Here is a 22958-nt window from a genome sequence, read left to right on the forward strand (position 1 = left end):
ACTCAGATTATATACTTAAAAGCTTGTGTTCTAATAAAACATTTCTGGTTTTGCTGCCAGGAGAGAGTAGATAATGGTACCTTTATGGGACTAAAAACTTATTTTACAGCTAAATTACAACTTACAGTTAACTGTGCTCCTGATGTAACTGGATGTCTGCCAAAGTCTTTAACAAGACTAAACGTCACAGATTAGGCACTCCTGCGTATGAAATAAGATTTAAATGTTTTTTTCTAAACAAATTGTAAAATTAGCATATGAAATTTGTATTTTGCCTCAGGCCTACAGTGTTTAATTTTAACTAGTTTTTCAACAATGAGTTTCATTAAACATGTTCAGACACATATAAAAATTGTCAAAGGTGCTTTAAAGTAAAGTCCCTCCATGAATCCTCTGCTCTTTTCCATCCTACTCCCTCCCTTTGCCTAATGCATTACCCTTCCTGCATCAAGGGCTCCCAGCCCCAGAGAAATCCTGCTCATCTCTGTCAGAGCCAGCCAGGTACCACCTCTCCCACTGTGAGGCAGCTGATAAAGGGAAGCAGGACAGGCATTCTTCCAGAAGTTTTTAAACTCAGTCAAGCTTGTAATGATTTCTCTGTTGGTAGCAAATGGCTCCTCACTAATTCAAAGACCAGCTCCAGAGAAAAAAAAATGGAAAAGGTTAAGTTTCTTAACATACTTCAGACTACACTTATTACATATTTGAAAATAGTAGGATGTTACAACTAAAGGACAACTACAGACAATTTCCAGATTATTCCAAATAAAGAATATTTTGATATATCTTATCTACTTGGAAAAAAAAAAGAAGTGAAGGAAAAGTTACATTCCAACAATTTTAGAGAGGATTTCTGTTTTAATTTTCATCCACAACAATAAAGATGTTACCTTGTATGACCAAAAAAAAACTAAGACGCGACACAACTCCGTTACTACCACAGGCCGCCACGCGCAGCCCCCGCGGCCGCCGCCCGCCACGGAGGAGAGCGGGGGGGGGTGGGGGGGGGAGGGCGGCCCCGCGCCGCAGCCAATCCCGAGCTCTGAGGGAGCGCGAGGCACCGCCCCCGGCTGCCACAGCGGCGCGCGGGCTGGCTGCAGGGAGCCGCTGCTCGCCCCCGCCGCCAGCCATGAGCTCGGTGCTGGACGTGCTCTGGGAGGACAGAGATATCCGCTTCGACATCTCCCAGCAGTGAGTGGCGCTGCGGTCTTGGCCGGGCTCTCCGGAGCAGAGGGCGGGGTGGGGAGCCGTTACGGCGGCTTCGCGGAGGCCGGGCGCTGCGGCCATTAGTGGCGGGGTGCGCGCTGGCAGCGCGTCCCGCTGTGGCGGCGGCGGCTGCCGCGTGACGGCGCGCGGGGCGGGCGCAGGCGGCCGTTGGGGGGCGGACGAGCGGGCGCGCGCGGAGCGGTTTGGTCACGTGGGTCCAGTCGCCATTTGAGATTAAAGCCCCCCCTCCCGGACATGTTGTCTGCGGTAAACTTGGAAACGCGAAATCGTGACTTGAGTGTTTAAACAGTTACTGTCTCCCAGTAGTATCATCCCCTTACTGATACTGGATTTTGTTTGTCATGCCTACGCACCTGAAGGTGTTGTGGCTGCTCTACACAATGCAACTAAAACATAGCAAAACTTGACACTGGGCTTGTTACTATATAGTTAAGGGGTGAGACCAGTTCAGTTGAGAAAATCGTGAAAAACTTTGTGGAAAATCTAGCGGGGTGTTTGACATAAGAACATACATACACTTGCTGTGCTCACATCTATTCTTTCTTAAGCCTGGCTCCATTCCTTAGGACCGAAAAATATGGCAAGAAGGAAGAAACTGTCTTTTAAAGACTATGTGAATATAACTTTTTTGCTCGCTCTTTCACACACTTTCTCCCTATTTTGGGTATAATTTGCTTGAGCACACTTGCTGCATAATTATTTGTGTACTGTTATATCTTAAAAATAAAGGTATTAACATTTTTCATACACTAGATGTAGTAGATAGCTTTCAGCTATATAATGTTGCTTTTTCATGTGTGTATGCATGTGTGGATTTTCTGTACTATGATGCACTGAGCAAAGACAGAAGAAAGGAAAGGGAATGTGGAAATGTGAATGGCTTTCCTTTTGGAAAATAAAAGTGATCTGTCTTTTATTACGTCATTTTTTTTCTTCTTTTCTTTTTTTCTTTTAGGCAAATGAAAATGAGAGCTGGAGAGGTCCTTATAGACTGCTTAGATTCTGTTGAAGATACCAAAGGAAACAATGGAGACAGAGGTAACCATGTACTGGTAACCTTCCTAATATTTAGCCTGTTCAGGTCCATGAAAGCCCAGTTTTCCATTGAACTCAGTATCGACAGTCCACTGCAGAACACAGACTGTGCCTGTTTCACGGATCTTTCTCCTCTGTGGATATTTTCAAGTAGTATAGCTTGTTAAAATTTTTAGTGAGGTGACAGTTTTGGCTCAGAATTTGTTCAGAATTGAAAGCGTCGTAAGAGAAACCAATATATAAACATCACGTGATCTTTTGCTTTAAGCCTGTTTAATGCTTATATAGACTTATCGATGTATAGAAATTTGCTTGTTGCCTTGCAAAGAGTTATTTAAATTTTAAAACGTGAAAGGATTTCTCTTTTCAAGTTTCATGACATTCTTCAGTTGTTTTGATCCTTTTTCCTAAACTAGTTTAAAACAAAGTAGTAAGTATATATATACTCTGTAACGGCATGAACTTGCCAGCTTGCTGAGATGACATTTCCTCATGTTGGCTCTGCTGCTTTGCTGGGTAAAGGAGAGAGGAAATTTGCACTTGACATAGAGGGATGAGGTTATTCTTGAGGACAGCTGTGATAGTTAGCTCATAGCCTTCCCCTTCTCCTCCTACAGAGCTGTTCTGCGCTGATTCTGTCTCTGCATTTTTACCATAGGTGGGTAGATGTGAAATCAGTAACTATCTTTGATTTGTTTTAGAGCAATATTGGTGTACACTAGATGCTGTTTCATTTGTTTTTTTTTGACTGGACTTATTCTTCTAGTGTAAAAAAAAAAAAAAAAAAAGGAAAAGAAAAAAGTATGTAGTGATTTTTCTGCCAGTGTCCTGCATTTTATTTCCCAGCGAGGGGAAGAAATAATTCTGATGTTTCAAAACTGGAGTTAAATATGTACATTATTTGCATATTTACATTTTGTACATCATATTAAATAGACTGTTTAATATGATAGCAGTTACTCAGATTAGAAATAATTGCACTCTTTATTTCCAGGTAGACTCCTTGTGACAAATTTGCGCATTATTTGGCACTCATTGTCATTGCCCAGAGTCAATCTCTGTAAGTATTGTCTCCTCTTAAGTAGAGTATGAAGTTTGTGTTTCCTTTGTGGTGGTGTGCTGTACTTTCACAGTAGTATAGATTATAGTACAGGTTACTGAAATACAGATCTGCTGCTTCTGTGAAATCTGAAATGAACCGTTTCTAATGAGCTTATCAGTAATATAGGAACTATTTTAGTAATTCATAGAAAACTATTAATGTTTAATGTTGATTTCTCAAAAGAGAAGTTGAAGAATACTTTAGACATATTTTTCTTATTTAGCCTATGTGGAATTCTTTCTTTTTTCCAGAAAGAATCAAAATTTGGGGATTTTTTCTCATCTTAGCCATATTTGTATCTCTTGTTCCACCTGTTTATTCATGTTCCGTACTGTTCTACAGTTTTTATTCCCCATGAGCACCTTCCAAATTTACTACTGTGAGCTCCGAATAAGCTTCTAATTTTAAACTATATGAATACCCAGCCTGTCTACTCATATTTAATTAATTTGCTGAAGCAGAGCCAGGATGCACTTACTCAGTACCAAAATTATTTCCAGTGTTCAGTTAGCAATAGTCAGTCAACACTGGCAATCTGTATACTGTTATAACTGATGTAAACTTCATCGACCTGATTGTGTGCTCTTTTGCATTTGCTCTCTATTTCATGCACACACATAAGCACACATATACACACTGCTACTTTTATATGTGTATCTATAAAATAAAATGTTGTTTACTTATGTACATAAGTTTTAGAACAGACCTTTCTAGAACAGTTCATAAAGAAACTTACGGAGTAGTTCAGCCATGTAGAAGACCCAGGGAAATTTAACCTATAGCTTTTAGAATTTTAAAATATTGGGCATTCTCTAGTTTTCAGAGCAATGTATTATTTCTTGCACTTGGGAAGTACAAAGACAAATAGACATTTTACTGAATGCTGATTTTGGCCATTGCCGTTTCTGTTAGTTCTAGATCTAGATGAGGTAATCTGTGAAATAGTCTTTTTCTGGTATTTTTGTATGTATTCATGTTAATCTGTTAAGATTGCACTATAGTCTAGGAAGATTGACTATTCTTATCCATGTAACTACTACTTGATCTGAGCTTCTGGAGATGCAGAATCTCCCTAAAGCAAATTCTCATTCTCATTTGGTATTTTGGAGCCTGACTAGCTACTATTGGTATTGGTAACAGAATTGTCACAGATGTTCAGATTGAACCCCACACAATTGTAGAGGGCTGATTTGTTTTAGGAAGAATGGCTGGGAATAGTTCTCTGTTTTTATTTTGTATCAAAGCACTGCTGTGGAAGAAACAAAATGAAATTTATAACTCTTGTTTCTTTTTCACTTGTACTTTCCATTTTGCTGCTTTTTTTGGTCATTTCCATAGCTATTTTTCTCCTATAAAGCATTATTATTAGTGTAGAAAAATTAGTGTAGAAAAAATAAAAAGGCAACTTCATAGTGAAAGACCTTCTTGGAGATGCATGGTGATAGGTTGAAAGGCAACAGTCAAAGGTTGCAACAAGGGAATCCTACATAGTAAGAGAAAAATGTTCACAAAGAGGATAGTCAAACAGTGGAACAGGCTGCCTAGGGGAGGCTGTGGAATCACTGAATCACAGGATGGTTGAGGCTGGAAGGGACCTCTGGAGATCATCTAGGCCAAGCCCCTGCTCAAGCACGGTCACCTGGAACACGTTTCCAAAGATTGTTCAGATAGCTTTTGAACATCTCCAAGGATGAGGACCTAACAGACTCACTGGACTCCTGTTCGAGTGCTCTGTTACCCATCTTCTTGCTTGGAAATACTCAAAACTTGGCTGGGTACCACCCCAAGCAGTCCAGTTGAATTGGCCCTGCTTTGAGCAAGGCATCAGTCCAGAGGATCTCAAAAGGTCCCTTCAGCTTAAATTAGTGTGATTTTATGACACGGCCTTAGACCACTAACTGTAACAAGGAATTCTCACAAACAACTTCTAAAGCTGTGCTCCAAAATACCATACTGTGCTCTAAAATTTTGAGTATCTTTTTTTTTCTTGCAATCAAAACTGTTCTTTTTTTTTTCTCCGCTAACTTTTAGCTGTTGGTTACAACTGCATCATAAATATAACTACAAGAACTGCCAACTCAGTAAGTTTCAAAAATACTTTTTAAAATAGTGAAAGAAGCTGTAATTTATTATTCACACTTACTGTAGTATATAAATAATCTCAAAGTTTACTATCAAGAACAGTAATAGAATAATTTTGGATTATTTTTAAAAGCTGGGAGAGTTTTACATTTTTAAAGAAGTGGGGTTTTAGACAGTTTCCTAAGGCAGTGAGACTCACATCATCCCACCATTTGGTGACCCTTTTCCCCTCTAGGTAACTCATACACATTTGGCTCATTGCATCTAAATTTATCAATGGCTAGAGAGACACTAAGTTTGTGCAAGAAAGCTACCAAATACATAGCCTGAGTTACATGCAGCTGTGAAGCCATTTCTTTGGCTAGATAGCAGCAGCTAGAGCAGCAAAGAGGTAGCATGATTTTGTACGCTCCCTGGGCAGCCAGGTTGGTGGTATGTGTACTGCTGGCTGCTCAGCATACTCACTCTCTGGGACTAGCACAGCACAGGGTCTGTTGTTCCCAGGCACACCTAGTGGAGATAGGTAAGGGGTATGATGTAGAGCAAGGGTGGAATGGCAAGAGGCAAAGCCAGAAATGCTGTATTTCAGTCATGAAATGCAAATGTGTGAGAGCGAAGCTTCAGTAGTTCTACTGCTGATGGAAGTGCTCATTCCTACTAAAAAAACAGAATGAAAGCCTTGTTCAGTTGAAGAGAGCAGTACATCAGTGGTAGAATCAAGATTACAGCTTCAGTTGTTATACTTAGAACAAGAATTTGAATAATATGTCAAAATTACTATTCCCTGTACAGTCAGCTATCTTGTCAAAACGTAATATCTGAATCTTTCCTTACAGAAATTACGAGGACAGACAGAAGCTCTGTATATATTGACTAAATGTAACAATACACGATTTGAGTTCATATTTACCAATGTCATTCCTGGGAGTCCCAGGCTCTTCACTTCAGTTATTGCTGTGCACAGGTACCAGACTTAAAATAGTGTTTGTTCACTTACAAAATTCAGTGGATCAAATTTATAAGCAGAGTGTGGGATTACTACAGCTGATGGACCCAATATTTAGCTGTCCATATTTAACATCCACACAAAGCTTCTCAATAGAGAAGAACAATCTCTACAAAGAGGAGAGAAAATGCTCACAGATTTTATTGTATAACTGCGTACAATAAAAATACATGTATGTTAATACTGGTAATGGATCAAATCATTCACTATGTGTGAGTAAACCAGTGAATAAATTGAAGTATCGAAGAGCTAATTTCAGTGTTTATTTTCAATCTGTAATTTCTCTCTGTAATCATTTTCTGTAGATGTGGACTGTGTGATAGGAATGAAGAGTTAAATCATAGTCAGAACTCCCACTGACTTGAAAACAGTGGACATTTCACACTTAAAGATGTGTCAAGTCTGTGTCATCTGGATAAATATGTGCATAAAACATTAAGTTATGTTTCAGTTTAAGAACTGTGGAATACTGATTTGCATATATTAGCTATTTATGACTTAACTAAAAAATAAATGATTATTCATGTCCATGCCGTATATACATAGGACCTAGAAGATGTATGCTTTGCAACAGAGGCTGAAAGATTATAATTTTAAGGAAAAGAAGGAAATAACAGTACAGAGGATCAAACAGACGTCAAAAAACACTTTAAAAGTCATGTCAGTAAAGAAAACTGAAATGTGATGATTTACAGTGATGAAATTTTAATGGTACTCATTTTTGTACAACATGGTAGTAAGAAAAGTTGGTAACACACATTTCCTGTTGGTGCTAAAACATAAACTGAAAAAAAAGATAGAGAACACTGAAATGGTAATCTATATTTTCATTTTTATAGAGCTTATGAAACTTCTAAAATGTATCGTGATCTGAAGCTTAGAAGTGCATTGATTCAAAACAAGCAGCTGAGATTATTACCGCAAGAACAAATATATGATAAAATCAATGGAGTATGGAATTTATCAAGTGACCAGGTATAGTGAAAAATCAGACTGTATTCATTCATTTCAGCAAAGCTAAAATGTTTCAGTTTTCATCTTTCCTAGCAACTATGCTATTGTAATTCTGTAACCTCAGATGAATTACTCTTGATTCAGTTTATCAGCTGGTTGCATGTGGAGAAGCTGATCCCATATGTGCTTCTTAGTACAACAAGGTTGTCTTCTTGCCAACCTGAAGTTGCTTGCCTGACTCAGCTTACATGCAAGGAACTAGATACATACCTTCTGTTAAGAAGATATATTTATGAGTCTAAATCTGTACCATCCTGAAAGTGAATCATGCTGTCCCAAAGTGCTCTGCTGAATATTTGTGTTTACTTGCAGCTTTGACTATATTGTAAACCTATGTTGTCTTTTGATTACTAGAAACTGAAAATATTGGAATAGGAATCTATGCCTTGAAAAAGTAGGAAAGGGTTCAAGGAGCAAACAGAAAACATCTATATTATTTTAGTTATTTGTATTTCCCAGAGCCATGAAAAAAAATAGGAACTATTATTTCTGTCAGCATAGTTTTAGTTCAGAATGGAAATGGGATCCATCTTGACAAGCTTAAAACTTCTTTCCTTTACATTCCTTTCGCATGCATCTCCACAATTACCCAAGTTTAACTATATGCCATTATACTTACAATATATTCCATTTCTAGATCTGTACAATTAAGAGCACTCTCAGAAGCTTCATGTATTCCTGTTAGGTTTGCCATGCTGTGATTTCATCCTGCTTTTTAATAGAAACTCCCAGATGTTTTTAACCACTTGGGTGCTGTATCCATTAAAGATTTGATCTTGCTTCCTTGAAATCAGTAGTAACATTTCCACCGGTTTCAATTGGAAAGAATCAGGTCTTTATTGGCTTAAATAAAAAGCTGTGTTATGCTGGTGTTTAAATGGATGTTAATAGTCATTGTGTTTGGAAAGAGAGCTGTGTACCTCCTTGAAGTTCTAACAGACTTTTCCTTTAATAGGGAAATTTGGGAACATTTTTTATTACTAACGTGAGGATAGTGTGGCATGCAAATATGAATGATAGCTTTAACGTCAGCATACCATATCTACAAATTGTAAGTATCTTAAAAGATCACTTTTCAAAATGAAATATCCTGTAACATGGAGTGAGTTCTAGTCTTCAGCTGATGTTCCCAATTCACACCAAAATTAATATTTTCACATCCTGAATTCAGGAAAGAATTTAGTCTTACAGCATCAACTACAACATTTTTTTTTCTGTCCAGATTAATTGGATGCTATATTTTTTTTGTCCAGATTAGTTCATTAGCAGGTCCAGACGTTGAAGAATGGTCTTTATTTTTAATTTTTAAAATATTTTCCATTATGTTGCATGCCAGCTGCATACCCTAAGATTTATGGTCTGTGATCAAGATGTTCAGAGATGAGTTGTTACCACTTCTGATAAAGAAGTGACACTTCTGACACTTTTCCCTGAGGTTTCAGTGATTCAGATTTGTAATGGTAAATGAGAGAGAATGCTAATGTCCAAGCTTCCAGAACCAGTAATGATAATTAATGCTGCTGTGTAAAATGTGTGTGTGTGTGTGTGTGTCAAGCAATTCCGAGGCATTTTTTGATAAATCCTTTTTACCTCTTTACCATTAGCGTTCAATAAAAATACGAGACTCAAAGTTTGGCTTGGCAATGGTGATAGAGAGTTCTCAGCAGGTAAGGAGCTTTAATAGCCTTTTTAGTTGGTTTGATTTATATATATATGTATATATAGAAAATGTTATAATTCTGAAATGTTACAGTGCTACATTTAAACTACCTACAGCGTTCCTTTTCAGTGATCTTTTGAACATAATTTTCCTATATAATGGAATACCAGTTCAAAGCTTATTTATCTTATGGAGAAACATTGCTGCTGTTTTTATTTCACCCTTTGTTTAAATGGCAGAGTGAAAATACAGAAAGATATCGAAGTACAAATAATATTTTTTATCAGCAAATTGAAATTTGCTAGAATTAAACTACAAATCACCATCAAAAAGAACAAGTTATTAATAAATATTTGTCTTTTTTCTTTTATTATATAGAGTGGAGGATATGTACTTGGTTTTAAAATAGACCCTGTGGAGAAATTACAGGAGGCAGTGAAAGAAATTAATTCACTTCACAGAGTTTATTCAGCTAATCCTATTTTTGGAGTGGATTATGAAATGGAAGAAAAGGTAATCCATTTATTCGAAATTAGATACAATATTGCACTAACACCACTTATAAAAACACATTAAATGTGCATTAAATATATTGATTTATTTAATTCAGTGTTTTTTTGCAGCCTCAACCTCTTGAGAACTTAACAGTAGAACAGGTTCAAGATGATGTGGAAATAGAATCTGATGAACAGACAGATGCTTTTGTGGTAAGCTCTCCACAGGAAAAAAATTCTTTCTTGGTTATTCAAATTAAAAAGCTTACAGATCTAAATCTACTGAAGATAAGCAACAACTGAAATTGTGACATTTTAAGTATACCTGTATGTCATTTAATCAATATCCTGGACTACTACAGGAATTTATTCCATTTATGGGATTTTATTTACTGTCTTTAAAACAAATTTTTATCTTAAATAATGGGTAGTGGGTATATATGATAGTAGCTCATGTACTCTCATATGTAGGTTGTCAACTCAGTAAGATCAGGAATAATTTGAAAACCAGCAGTATAGTTTAATTACATTTAAAAACAAGTCTTCCTTCTTTTGGAGCAGACTAACAGGTAGTGGTGTCTATAGGCTTAATAGTCATCTCAGATATAAACTTGAAAGATTTTTAGAAAGGCAGTAGTAATTTTGAGTCACTCTTGACAACTTGCACACTACTGCCAGTACTGCTTTAAAAAACTGTGTTAGTTTTCATCTCTCAGTATTTCCAGAAAACATACTTTTTAAATGCAGTAGATTGTCCATGAGCTTGATCAGCTACCTTCTAAGAATTTCCAAACCTTCTGCACAATCCAGTAAGACCTGATTAATTGTGTGATATGCAGGGACTGCACAAATAGAAGGTTTTTATATGCAAGTCTGACACATTGCCAATTGATGTGGTTTCATAACTCATCTCTGAAGTTAACACAAATATTATATCCACCCTCTTTTCTTCTACTATCATCTATCCGTTCAGATAAGCATTTATCTATCCTTTCTCTTTTCCTTCTTAATTTTTTTTCCCCCCAGAGTTTTATTTCTGTCTTCAGCCTTAAAGGTAGATTTTGTTTGTAATCTTGATGCCTGTCACTTGGATTAAATAACTGTGCTCTGTATACTCTAAAATAAAAACTGGAAGCTGTAAATGATTAGAAGGTGATTGCAACAGGAAACATATCATGCAAGACCCAGTAACTGGCTCCATTCCAATATTCCATGATAGTTGAAGACTCTGATGCTGTTCTGTTAAGTCATGTGTAGCTTGAGATGCAGCTTCCCAGGAAAATGTTTCCCTTTATGTCCTTCCCTAGTCCAGAGGGGCAGGTGAAACAAGATCAGGCTCTTTCTGGTAAATATGATGATCTAGCTCAGAGACTTCCAGAACTGCAGATATTAGTTTGAGTTAATTTTGAGGATGGAAAAGATTGTATTGCTTTTGTAGATCACTGCCTGAGAGTGGAAGAACTTAGTTAACTGTTCAGTTAGTCCATGATCAATTCTTAGATCGGTTATGATGTTAATTGAACTTTGAGATTGCTTACATTTTAATGAGTAGTTTCAAAGTCCTAATTTTTGAAGTTGAATAATAAATGCTGCTGTACATGGAGTAGAAAATACTAGGATGCTATCAGCATGCCTTCATGTCAACATTGTATTCCTTATAAAGTATTTCTCAGTGTAACAAATTTTAACATTTTAGAACTCAGAGATTTAGTATTCTTAGTGAAAATTAATTTAATCACCAGAACCTTTTAGTAAATTATTTCAACCTAGAAAGTACTTTAATCTTGTTTATAAAACAAAAATAAAACCAAATTAACTGGTTTGTTAAAGAAAAGTTACCAGATATGATTTTTAACTCTGTAAGTTATTAGCAGATTTGTTTTTAAACAATTATTTTTTTTCCTCAAGATTGTGAGTTTTTTTGGTTTTGTTTTTCAGGCTTACTTTGCTGATGGTAACAAGGTAAGACCAACTTTTTTGTATTGTCAAATTTATATTGTTGAAACCTGGATAATTAAATTAATACAAAATTATTCTGTTGTATTTTATTTTCTCAAAAAGCAACATGATCGGGAACCTGTGTTTTCAGAAGAACTAGGACTTGCGATAGAGAAATTAAAGGATGGATTCACACTTCAGGGACTCTGGGAAGTAATAAGCTGATTTCTTTCTGGCGACAGCCTAACCAATGAAAGACTTGCTGTTCTTACTGATTTTGTCAAATCTCTAAAACCTAGTTAGAAAAAAAAAATACAAAGGTAACAGAAAGAACATACCAAAATATACAATGTATAGTCAAGATCTGTTATGAAAGAAATATTACTCAAAACCCCTATGTGTGTAAAAGGTTTGTACTTATTATAGTGTTTCTGTTAAAGTGTTAATTTATTTTCATTTATTTATATAAAGTGTTGTACTCTCCTATAATGATTATATCTAAATAATGATTCTATAACTTGTTTCATATTGTGCAACAGAGATGTAACACAGAGAACACTGTATCTAGGCATACTGGTTGTATCATTGTAGCGATGTTGTAGTATTGAAAACTTTTTGACAAAATGCTGTGCTGTTCCAAATACTAGTTTTTGTATCTCTTAATTTTATTAAGTGTTTATCACAGAACATTCCAGGTATTTAATTTTAATCCATATATCCCAGTGCAGTTTTTTATTTTTTGCTTTTTACTAAGAACATTTTTTTCTAATCCTTCCTTTAAAAGAAAGCACGCACACAAATAGCTTTTGCTTCTGACTCATTAGACCTTTATGTTGTTATGTGTTAGAGAGAAATGAGTCATTTATTGTTTGAAGGAAGATGCAGCTGTTACATTTTCTAGTGAGATAAGACCTCTGCACTATCTTCTGTAAGTGGAAAAAGTCAAATGAGCTGTCCTCTCAGCTGTTGTTTTAGCAGCTGACTGTTGTAGTAAAGTAATTGTGATGTGGATATCACTGTTTGTAGGAAAATCTTTCAAAGTATGTATTTTAATGAAATCCTATCCATATTTAAAAGGTTTCAATAAACTTTCGGTTACCTTCAGTAATGTTATACCTCATTGAAGATACTGCTTTCAAACAGTTGGGTTTTGATCCTGTTTGCATTACATTCAAAGAACATTTTACCATATGGGTCAAGGGTGTTTTCTGTATGGGCAAAATGCAGTTCTTCATCAAGGCACTTTATACAACTTCAGATTTTTTCTGCTTCTATATTACTAATGAAAATCTAAATGTTTCCAGTCTAAATTGTGAAACCTTCAACATGTGCATATTTTTTTATAAATCCAAATATTTTTTAAAGTACTTTTTGTTAGATTTTTAGGGAGGATAGTTTAAATTTAGATTTTTTAGTTTTGTTAAATAAAGTGTTCATTAAATAATAATCATATAGTGGATTATTTTGTCCTCTATCTCTTACTCTCTTTAGCTTAGTTTAAATTTAGCTGTTTAGTTTAGCAGCAGTTAACACCATTTCTAATACTGTGGAATTAAAAAGGACTGATAATGACTACAGATTATCTGAAATTAAGAATAATTTAATGCAGGAAAAAGGAAACTCCATTTTAAATTGTTTTTTAAAGTAGAACTTTATCTGAACAATTCATGTTTTAAACAGTGGATTTTTAGTTTCCAATTAAATATAACAGATTGTATATTAAGAAGATCAAAATGAAATTCAAAGTCTTAGCAGTATCTGAGGAATTGCTGATGTGATGTGGGTGTGTTTAAGGAAAAAAATCTTATCACACAGAAAATTTATGCAATGTTTTGGATTTTTCCTAGTACCTCTGTGACTGATACCTTATTAAAATCTGCAACTATGAGTACATTGGCCACTTTTGTGAAACAGTGAAAAGTCGTTGCAACTGACAATTCATAATATTTCTATTTCAGAATATTGTGTAATGTGTTATTTCCAATCTTATTTATAGCTATCTCATTGAGGATCAAATTCTGCTATCCTTACTCATGCCAAGTAATTTCTTATGCTACAAGTAATCTCATTGATTCAGTATGGAGAATGACAGCAAAACCAGGCCATAGTGACTAAAAGTAACAGTTGCTTCTTTTAGTCTTTGACAGCTGCAAGAGCAACTCCTTTTTCCACACCATCCACCCTAAATTCCAACCTGTAAGAGTATGTACCTATATTTAGCTAGCAAGATTAAATTGCAAAGGCTTCAGGCTGAGCAAAGCACATTGATCTGCCTTTTTTACAGACAGACCTTTGTTCGTAGAGCAGCTAAAGCTTTCTGCTCTCCACCTTTTCCAAGATTTTAGCAAAATGGATTCTCAGAGGGAACTCACTGAAGAACTCAGACTTTACCAATCCACCCTTCTTCAGGATGGCCTCAAGGAACTCCTTGAAGAGAAAAAGTTCATAGATTGCTCCCTGAAAGCTGGTGACAGAAGTCTGCCTTGCCACAGATTGATTCTGTCAGCCTGTAGCCCTTATTTTCGTGAGTATTTCTTATCTGAGCAAAATGAAGAGAAAAAGAAGGAGGTAGTTCTAGATAATGTTGACCCCACCGTCCTGGATATGATAGTCCAATACCTTTATTCTGCAAGCATTGATCTTAATGATTCTAATGTGCAAGATATTTTCGCTTTGGCCAGTCGCTTTCAGATCCCTTCTGTATTCACTGTGTGTGTTTCCTACCTTCAGAAGAGGCTTGCTGTTGGTAACTGCCTGGCCATCCTTCGATTAGGTCTTCTACTTGACTGTCCAAGACTTGCGTTTTCTGCTCGTGATTTTGTCTCAGATCATTTTGTGCAGATTTGCAAAGAAGAGGACTTCATGCAGCTTGCCCCCCATGAGCTTATCTCAATTATTACACCTGACAGCTTAAATGTAGAGAAGGAAGAACTGGTATTTGAAGCAGTAATGAGATGGGTCCGGACGGACAAAGAGAACAGAGTAAAGAGCCTGGGAGAAGTTTTTGACTGCATTCGTTTTCGTCTTATGCCAGAAAAATATTTCAAAGAGCATGTTGAGAAGGATGATATAATTAAAAGCAGCTCAGATCTTCAGAAAAAAATAAAGATCATTAAGGATGCTTTTGCTGGAAAACTGCCTGACTCTAGCAAAAGCACAGAAAAGACAAACAAAGGGGAAGTAAATGGTGATGTAGGAGATGAAGATTTACTCCCTGGGTACCTAAATGACCTTCCCAGGCACGGCATGTTTGTCAAAGACCTGATTCTTCTTGTTAATGACACTGCTGCAGTAGCTTATGATCCTCTTGAAAATGAATGCTACCTAGCAGCCCTGGCAGAACAGATCCCCAGAAATCATTCCAGCATAGTTACCAAACAAAATCAAGTCTACATTGTTGGAGGACTGTATGTGGAAGAGGAGAACAAGGATCAGCCTTTCCAGTCGTACTTCTTCCAGGTATAAGCTTGTCATTATTTGTGTGATCATAGGTACTGTAAGGGTTACTGAAAAGTATTTTCAGTCTATTCCAGACACGGTTCAGTGGCAAACTAATTCATTTCAGTCATATGACTTTTCTTTAAATGTATGCTCTCAATTTTCACCTATGCTGGTGCAGTCCATTCAATAGGATTTCTCTGGCATTAATTTTTAATACCTAATTAAGTTAGGTGTATTGTAAGAAGTGGTCAATGGAAGGAAGAATGTCTAGAAAGTTATTCCTATCTCAAAAAGATACGTTGAAACCAGGGGACTTGTATTTTCTCTTTCAAGATCCAAGCTGAGGGTGAGATCTCAGAAAAGACCGATTAGAATATTTTATCTAGGCACCAGCTTTCATAGTTTAGGGCCCAGATTTTTATTGGTAAAGATGTAAGCCTAATAAGACTTTTGTAATCTATTTCATGAATTTCTATTCAGTTCGGTGAAAGTTGACTGCTTAACAGGATGTCTGTTTTTTGAATCTGAAATATTTTTTTATGGCAACAGTAATGTCCATCTTTTAAATGTCACTTTTTTCATTAAAACTCCAGAAGTCTTTCTGTTATATTTTCATTCGACAATCTAAGGCGCTCTAAAATATATTTTATATAAAATATATAAATATTTATATAAAAATATATATTTATATAATACACACAGAGAAGGCTATTTTCTTGGCAAAGTCAATGCCGATACACTAAATACAATGTTTCAACTGAGTGAAACTTTATATCTTCATAAATCTGTATAAATGTAAGGCTTATTAATATGACTGTAACTTCCCATGATACATCTGAGAAAATCAGCAAAAATACAAATTGGTGTAATTATTGCCATGAACTAATTCGGTTGTGGTGTTTTTAATAGCTGGCTACATGCTGCATTCTTGGGTACCTAAACTATCTCATGATGAACTCTTGCAACATGCTCCAGGCTAAGTGCCTGTTTAAGCACATTGGCCTAAAAAGAGTGAAAGTAGGTTCTTTGTGAAATGAAAAAGTGATAAGCAGATGCAGAATTATAAAGCCTTCGGATATTGAACAGTGCAAATATTAAGAGCTATGGCTCAGTCTGATGTTCAGATGCAATAAAAGAGTTGGTTTGATAAATTTGGAATATGCATGAAAGGGAAGTATCACTTTGCTAGAGAGGGATTAGCACTATTTCATTTCCTTAGGTAGGTACAAAACACAAATCACTGAAGTGCAAAAGTTGTTACAGATATTTTCCCAATAGAAATACTGCATTGATGTCAAAATTTATATAATTCAGAACTGAATAATCCAGATCTCAGGCCTTCTAGCATTCTAAATTCTAGGAGGAGGCCTCTGAAATACTAAATCTCCAGGCTGGTACTGGACATACTGTGATACTATTGATACTATAGCATTTTCATAATCCTGTTTTGGATGTTTAAATCCATTTCCTGAAATCCTGCTCTCCAGCCTGTCACCTCTCAAGCCTTTGCTCACTGCTGATACTGCACATTGTAAAACACTTCTCTTCTGCATTACCTGTGTGACTAATGTTTTCTCTGTTAACGTGCCATACAGACTTTCCCCTAATAATTTCCTTTTCTGCACCTGTTTAACATTTTATTTAGTAGCTAGCAATGCAGGACAAAACATGGCTACCACTGACTCAGAAATGTGTGACTAATTGTTTATTGCCCTATCAGAAGCAGAGATGTGTCGGGCCATTTCCAAGACTTGATTCACTAAACGTTCTGTGATCTGTAATGTGTACATTTTGTCCTCATAACCCCACCTCGATTTAGCTACCAAAATGGTCTTCTGTCTGTGAAGTAAATTCCACTGTTGCACTGAAAGTTGTTATTCAGTGAGAATGGTCTATGAAATCTGGGAGATGCATTTTACCACAGAGAGATTGACTGTGGAACATACTTCTGGGAAAAGGTTGTCATTGAGCTAAACCCAGATCTGATTACTTTGAATGAACTTTCTTTCACCTTGACACATTTACACTCATGCAAACTCACATCTCCTCTCTTTCTGTATGTTGTCAAGCAAATTTATATGAAATAGAAGAGAGAAAAAGTTCTTGCTAAATGATAGGGAGCATTCAGGTTCAATTGCAAATTCTCAGAACAAAACAAAAGCTACATTTTATGGATTTTTTTGTTGTTGTTGTCATTCTCCTGCTGCTTTTGTTAGGTGTTTTCAGCATACTGAATGTGAATTGAGACAATCTTGAGAGTACATCATTAGGGAAAACATCAGTATTATGGCCAGTGGAACTATCCTGGCTGCCTTGTTTGCTTAGGAATGAAGTCTTTATTCACTGTGCCTCCAGAGATCTCAGGAGCTTTTTGACAGTCGCGACACCATCTCTTTTGCTCTAAGTGTTGTGGAAGAAACATCGATGGCATTTGAGATGTAACGTTTCTTGATCTTTAAGAGGAAAGGTATGAGAATATCTGACATAACTCTTTATAGCAGTTAGTATAACTTGCTGAAATTATAGGTGTGGAATGGTAGAGGCTTCTGCTCCCTTCAGAGAGGATAAGAACTATCTGTTTTTTACAACATGTGATGGGAAACACCAACCTTGGAGGAACTTTAAGCAAGGAAAAAAGAGTGTAAAAAGGAGATCAAAGAAGCAAACTCTTTGAGGGGAAAGAAATGCAAAGAGAGATGCATGGGATTAGCTCTACCAGGTCTCAGCACCACGAAGCACGGGTGGATGGAAGTTGTTAGTCCTAACCTGCACTGATGGAGGGTAGGTAGTTCAGACAAGCAGATGAGGAGTTGTTCAGACACTGAGTGCATCTAGATTTATTTTGTGGAGTAGTTTTCATTATGTCAGTTTTTACTTTTTGCCTTTCCTAACACTTTCTGTTCTGATGCTCTTTCAGCTGGATAACATTGCTGGTGAGTGGCTTGCCCTTCCTCCACTGCCATCAGCCAGGTGTCTCTTTGGGCTGGGAGAATCAGACAACAAAATCTATGTAATCGCGGGCAAGGACCTTCGCACTGAGGAGTCTCTAGATTCAGTACTGTGCTATGATCCTGTGTATGTTTAATTATTTAATTTTGTCCATTGAGGACATATAAATAATCCATTGTTAGTCAAAAGAGCTAACACTGTGATCTTCCTGTTCCAGGGCAATGAAATGGGGTGAGATTAAAAAGCTTCCCGTCAAAGTATATGGCCATGCTACTATCTCGAATAATGGATTGATATATTCTCTTGGAGGAAAAACTGATGATAAGTGAGTCTCTCAAGTCTTTTCATGACAATTTCTAACATTGATTCATTGGTCCTTTATAGATTGTCTTCACACTCAGAAATCAAGGTCTCCTAAGTTTCCTTTTTTTTATGATACCTATGGGTTAAGGTTGCCAGAGATTGGCAAAAAGGGCAATACATTATGAGATAAGGGACATCACTTTTACAACATTGTAAAATTGAATATACATTGTAATCCCAAATAGTTTAATCACCTAACTTATTTCCAAGGCAAATTTTTACTTGTATTGTACACATACACACTTTAGCCGCAGTTAGCAATGAGGATCCTCGTTAAAGGTATTATCTTCTACCAGATAGAAATGCTTAGGTGCCATGCAATTACTGTGTCAGTTCTTTAATTTTTCTGACCTGTGATGTCCATTATACCTTAACGGATATAACATTAAGGAAAATTAATGTTTTCACTGTTTGAATATGGTGGTAATTTTTCCAGCAAGTGAATGCTTTAAGTCAAGAATTGTGACAAAGGGTTCCAGCAGTAATAAACTTGCAGGAGCAAGGATAAGGTTAGTAAAAGTTCTTTGCTTTCATTAGAATGAGTGTAATAAGGCTAAGAGTCAATGTAAAGCAGTCTCATTTTGAAAAATGATATAAGGCATCCTCTGAGCGTTACCTACCACACACTTACCTAAGCTAATATTTGAAGGCGTTTTCATGTGTCAACTTTTAATATGCCTTCAACTTCACTCTGGTACTGTTCTGCAATGCAAGTGACCCTTCTAAGCCAAGGTCTTCATTTACAGTATATATACTGTACATATACATATTCTCTGTGTATGTGTATACATATATATATATACACATGCATATATGTATATATACACACTCTTAAAAAATACTTAGTAAATCTTCCTACATGCATGTTGAATTAGGCTAAAGATACAAAGCCTCGTATCTTAGTGCTTGGAGGAATTACTATTCAACATTCTTTTTCTTCTGGAAGAACATTCCTCTCTCTACATTCCGCTGATACCTTTCTTCCACAAACCCATCTGAATGATTCATTCTGAGAAGAGGACATTACCTTTTTCCTGTAAGATACGGTGCAAATTACTGCTCTGTGTCAGCGGCATTTAACATTTGATTTTGTTCTATGGACGTAACTAGTTCTTCAGACATGCGTAAGTCTTGTCCTTCCCCAAATTAAAAATGGGAGAGGATCTCATTGAGAGGAATGAGGTAGTATACACAAATCTACACAATCCACTTCAACTAGGTCTCACTTTGAATAAGCAGATGCCAGAAGTCCACTAGAAATGATCACAAGTTTTCTTTTTCCTCCTCAGGAAATGTACTAATAGAGTATTTGTGTACAATTCAAAGAAAGGAGACTGGAGAGATCTGGCTCCAATGAAAGTGGCTCGCTCAATGTTTGGAACAGCTATCCATAAGGGCAAGATTGTGATTGCAGGGGGCGTCACTGAAGAAGGCCTTACTGCATCTGTTGAAGCTTTTGATCTGACCACTAATAAGTGAGTTAAATGTTCTAAGCAAGTATTTTATCATCCAGACTTTTAGGCTCTCTGAGACAGTCGCAAAGGTGTTTAGGTGCCTGTGTTCATACTAAGACAGTTAGTCTACATGCACCTCTCTAGGAACAACAGCAGTTTAAAGAACCCCTATCTCCAAAGACTTTTTCTGCCCCCACACTTCCTTTTTATCCTAGCACAGCTCCTTGTAGAGCTCATTTGGCTAAAATAGCATACCCTCTGGTCTTTTTTTCTTTTTTTTCTCATATGTTTGTTTGTTTTCAGTCTGATTAATTCTCCAATTTATTTGCCCATACAGCCACATAAACAGGTGTGCCGGCATAATGGGAGAGAAGCGGGAGAGACAGGCAAGAGCCGCTTAATCTAGTTTAAACAGTTCTGGCACAAAAAATGAAGCCACAGCGTAAGAAATTAGGTGCCTGGAGAGGACTAGCTGAATGTCCTTTGGGTTCCTGACCTCATAGTGTCTTACTGCTCATTTAATTGCAAATACGATTTACTAGTTAATGAAAGGCAAATAATTCTGCTTATTAATATGAAAGCTTCAAGAAGACTTTCAATTTAAGTACATGCTCTGAACTATTATAAAGAAGTAGTGATGAAAGTCAAAAGCTGGAACCAGCTCACTTGCTCCAAATGCATTCTAATGCTCCTCAGGGCCAGAGCCTTTTGCAGCCAGCATCCCTCAAGTGACTATGATTTTCTCACAGGGTATACCATCAGTATCTCAGTATTTTGTCATCAGTATCTATGTCTCATTTTCTACTTTAGTTTTCCTTTTTGCTTCTTATCCTTCCTCCCAGCTTATTTGCAAACTCATTTAAAATAATGTTAGCAAAGCTTTATTCTAATAGTTCAGATTTTTAAGTAGTAAGAAGTAAGAAATATGCTGTATAAAGCATATTAGTGACGTCAGGGCCAGGAGATCTGTTAGAAGTGGTTTCTGGTAGGGGATATCATCATGGTATAAATCCATCACATTAAGACTTGTATTCACACACAAAGTCCTTGTGGGGATTAAGAAACAGAAAGTCACTGCTGATAAATCTCAGGATATTTTTTTCTTCTACTGAACTGTTTCACTCAAATGGTCCTTGGCACCTGCACTTATGTCAACCAGAGCTGTATTTATGTGCATTTAGTTTCAAATATTGCTCATGTTTGGCTGTGTTTTTTTGTTTGTTTGTTTTTTTTAACTTTAGGTGGGAGATTATGCCAGAATTTCCTCAAGAGAGAAGTTCTATCAGTTTAGTCACCTTAAGTGGATCTTTATATGCTATTGGAGGCTTTGCAATGATTCAGCTTGAATCTAAAGAATTTGCACCCAGTGAAGTCACTGACATATGGAAGTAAGTTTAACTTTGATCATACTTTCTTAGTGGAAATCTCTAACTTATGTACACAGACAGGTTTGTACGTGTTCATATGCATTAATAGTCAAAAACTGTCCTGAGAGAATCAGATACTCATATATCCCAGATTTGTATCTAAATCATGATAGCAGTGTTGGAACATCATGTCAACACTGTGACTGAGGTGAATTTAGGAGATTTAACTGGCAAGAAAGATAGAAAGGATTCCCAGAAGCACATTGTATGTAAGAATTTTCAGGAATTCAGAAGGATACTGAAGAAGGAGACTGTTCTAGGAGCAGTGGAAGCATGATGCGGGCCAGTAATGAGCTATAGGGACAAGGAAACAAGACAACTTAGAGGAGCAAGAACGTCTTTTTGTTCTGTTCTGGAAGACAGTAACATTCTTCAGTGGCACCATGCAGCATGTGGTTGCTGCAGACCTTTGCAACATGTGGATTATCCTCATTTTTATGTATGTATGAGGGAAGTGTCGAAATCGAATTGTAAGAGGCTATGTTTTGACCTTATCTTGTTAAATGCAGGTATGATGATGAGAAGAAGGAATGGAGTGGCATACTGAAAGAGATCCGATATGCTACGGGAGCCTCCTGCCTAGCTACACGCTTAAACCTATTCAAGCTATCAAAACTGTAAATAAAGTGCTGGAAAATATGATATGGTGAGGGAGTTTTGATAGACTGTTCTGATTTTGTTGCATGAAAATGTCCCCAAATTGTACAGTTTTGTAGCAGTATACTAGTTAAATTGTCCCTCTATCCAAGTATTAAGATGGTTACTGATCAACAAAAATTGAATTATTACTGAAGTGTAAAATCCTGAAGAATTCTGATCAACAAATTCAATTCTGAATTTCAGAACAAATGAAGATTTCAGAGAGAACTTGCTTTTCACTCTGAGGAATTGGCGATGAAATCAGTGTTTTACATGCAGCCAATCCAGGATATTGGTGGTTACTCTCCAAACAAATTAAGACGCTCAAGAGTTAATCAATTATTAACTACCTACTAATTGTATTTAACTTAACTTTGTTCTAACTGGATGCTTGTACAGCTCAATTTACCCCTTAAGCTGTATGTGTAAATCCTGCATTCTTTTGCCGTATCTTGAAATTATTTTCATTAGAGCCTTCTAAAACAAAGGTATATTATGTAGCCTAAGAAACATCAACCTCAACTGAAGCTGAACTCAGGGCTCAGCCATGAATGAGAGAAAAATTTACAAGGTTAATAGCTCTGCAAATTCTCTTGCTGTGTTTTGGCTTCTAGTAACAAGTACAAAAGCATTAAAAAAAGGAAAACCCTTATTTCTAAAGCAAATATTTAAGGGAAGTTTTCTCAGAGATCTGAGGCCATTAGCAAAGCATTAATGGAAAGCCTTAGAATAAATGATCCTCAGCAAATACCTATGGCAGAGAAGATTTTCCACTAATAAAGAACTGATGCATTTTGATGTTAAAGCTTTTAACTAGTAACAATTAAACATTGTTTTTAAAGCTATATAAATATCACTTGATGGTGTCATTTTCAGTGATCTGCAGCTTGTTGTCACTATCATAGCGCCAGGATACAGATTTCTAAGTAGAGCCTTTGCCCAAAATGTAACAGAGCATTCAATTTTTTTGAAGTACAGCACACCCACCATTTTTATACAGTACTTCTTTAAAGGATTTCTCCATTGAATAAAGAGGCGAATATCATAAGTCTAAGGCAATATAATTACAACTGACACATAAGGAAAACTGGAAAAGAAACCACTGCTGGCTGAATAGCAATTCCAGC

General features: G+C 36.4%; 2 protein-coding genes across 4 annotated transcripts; both read left to right on the plus strand.

The window, feature by feature from the left end:
* Positions 1 to 1074: 1074 nt before the first annotated feature.
* Positions 1075 to 13005, plus strand: BBS5 (Bardet-Biedl syndrome 5). 3 transcript variants are annotated; one of them, XM_062578450.1, is made up of 13 exons: positions 1075 to 1191; positions 2183 to 2279; positions 2880 to 2920; positions 3261 to 3322; positions 5396 to 5445; positions 6283 to 6410; positions 7292 to 7427; positions 8422 to 8517; positions 9071 to 9133; positions 9505 to 9639; positions 9750 to 9833; positions 11559 to 11582; positions 11682 to 13005. In XM_062578450.1, the coding sequence occupies exons 1-13, from the start codon at positions 1130 to 1132 to the stop codon at positions 11781 to 11783; spliced, it is 1080 nt and encodes a 359-aa protein (XP_062434434.1). In that variant the 5' UTR covers positions 1075 to 1129; the 3' UTR covers positions 11784 to 13005. The 3 variants fall into 3 exon arrangements, with proteins under 3 accessions (XP_062434434.1, XP_062434435.1, XP_062434437.1); XM_062578453.1 differs by having other exon boundaries at positions 1103 to 1191; positions 2183 to 2265; XM_062578451.1 differs by lacking the exon at positions 2880 to 2920 and having other exon boundaries at positions 2183 to 2265; positions 3257 to 3322.
* Positions 13006 to 13816: 811 nt separating this feature from the next.
* Positions 13817 to 21834, plus strand: KLHL41 (kelch like family member 41). Its single transcript, XM_062578140.1, has 6 exons — positions 13817 to 15017; positions 17917 to 18074; positions 18166 to 18273; positions 19601 to 19786; positions 21007 to 21153; positions 21702 to 21834. Exons 1-6 carry the CDS (start codon positions 13908 to 13910, stop codon positions 21811 to 21813), a joined length of 1821 nt encoding a protein of 606 aa, XP_062434124.1. The 5' UTR covers positions 13817 to 13907; the 3' UTR covers positions 21814 to 21834.
* The last annotated feature ends 1124 nt before the right edge of the window (positions 21835 to 22958 follow it).

Source organism: Rhea pennata, chromosome 6, assembly GCF_028389875.1.
Source record: "Rhea pennata isolate bPtePen1 chromosome 6, bPtePen1.pri, whole genome shotgun sequence".
Taxonomy (NCBI): Eukaryota; Metazoa; Chordata; class Aves; order Rheiformes; family Rheidae; genus Rhea; species Rhea pennata.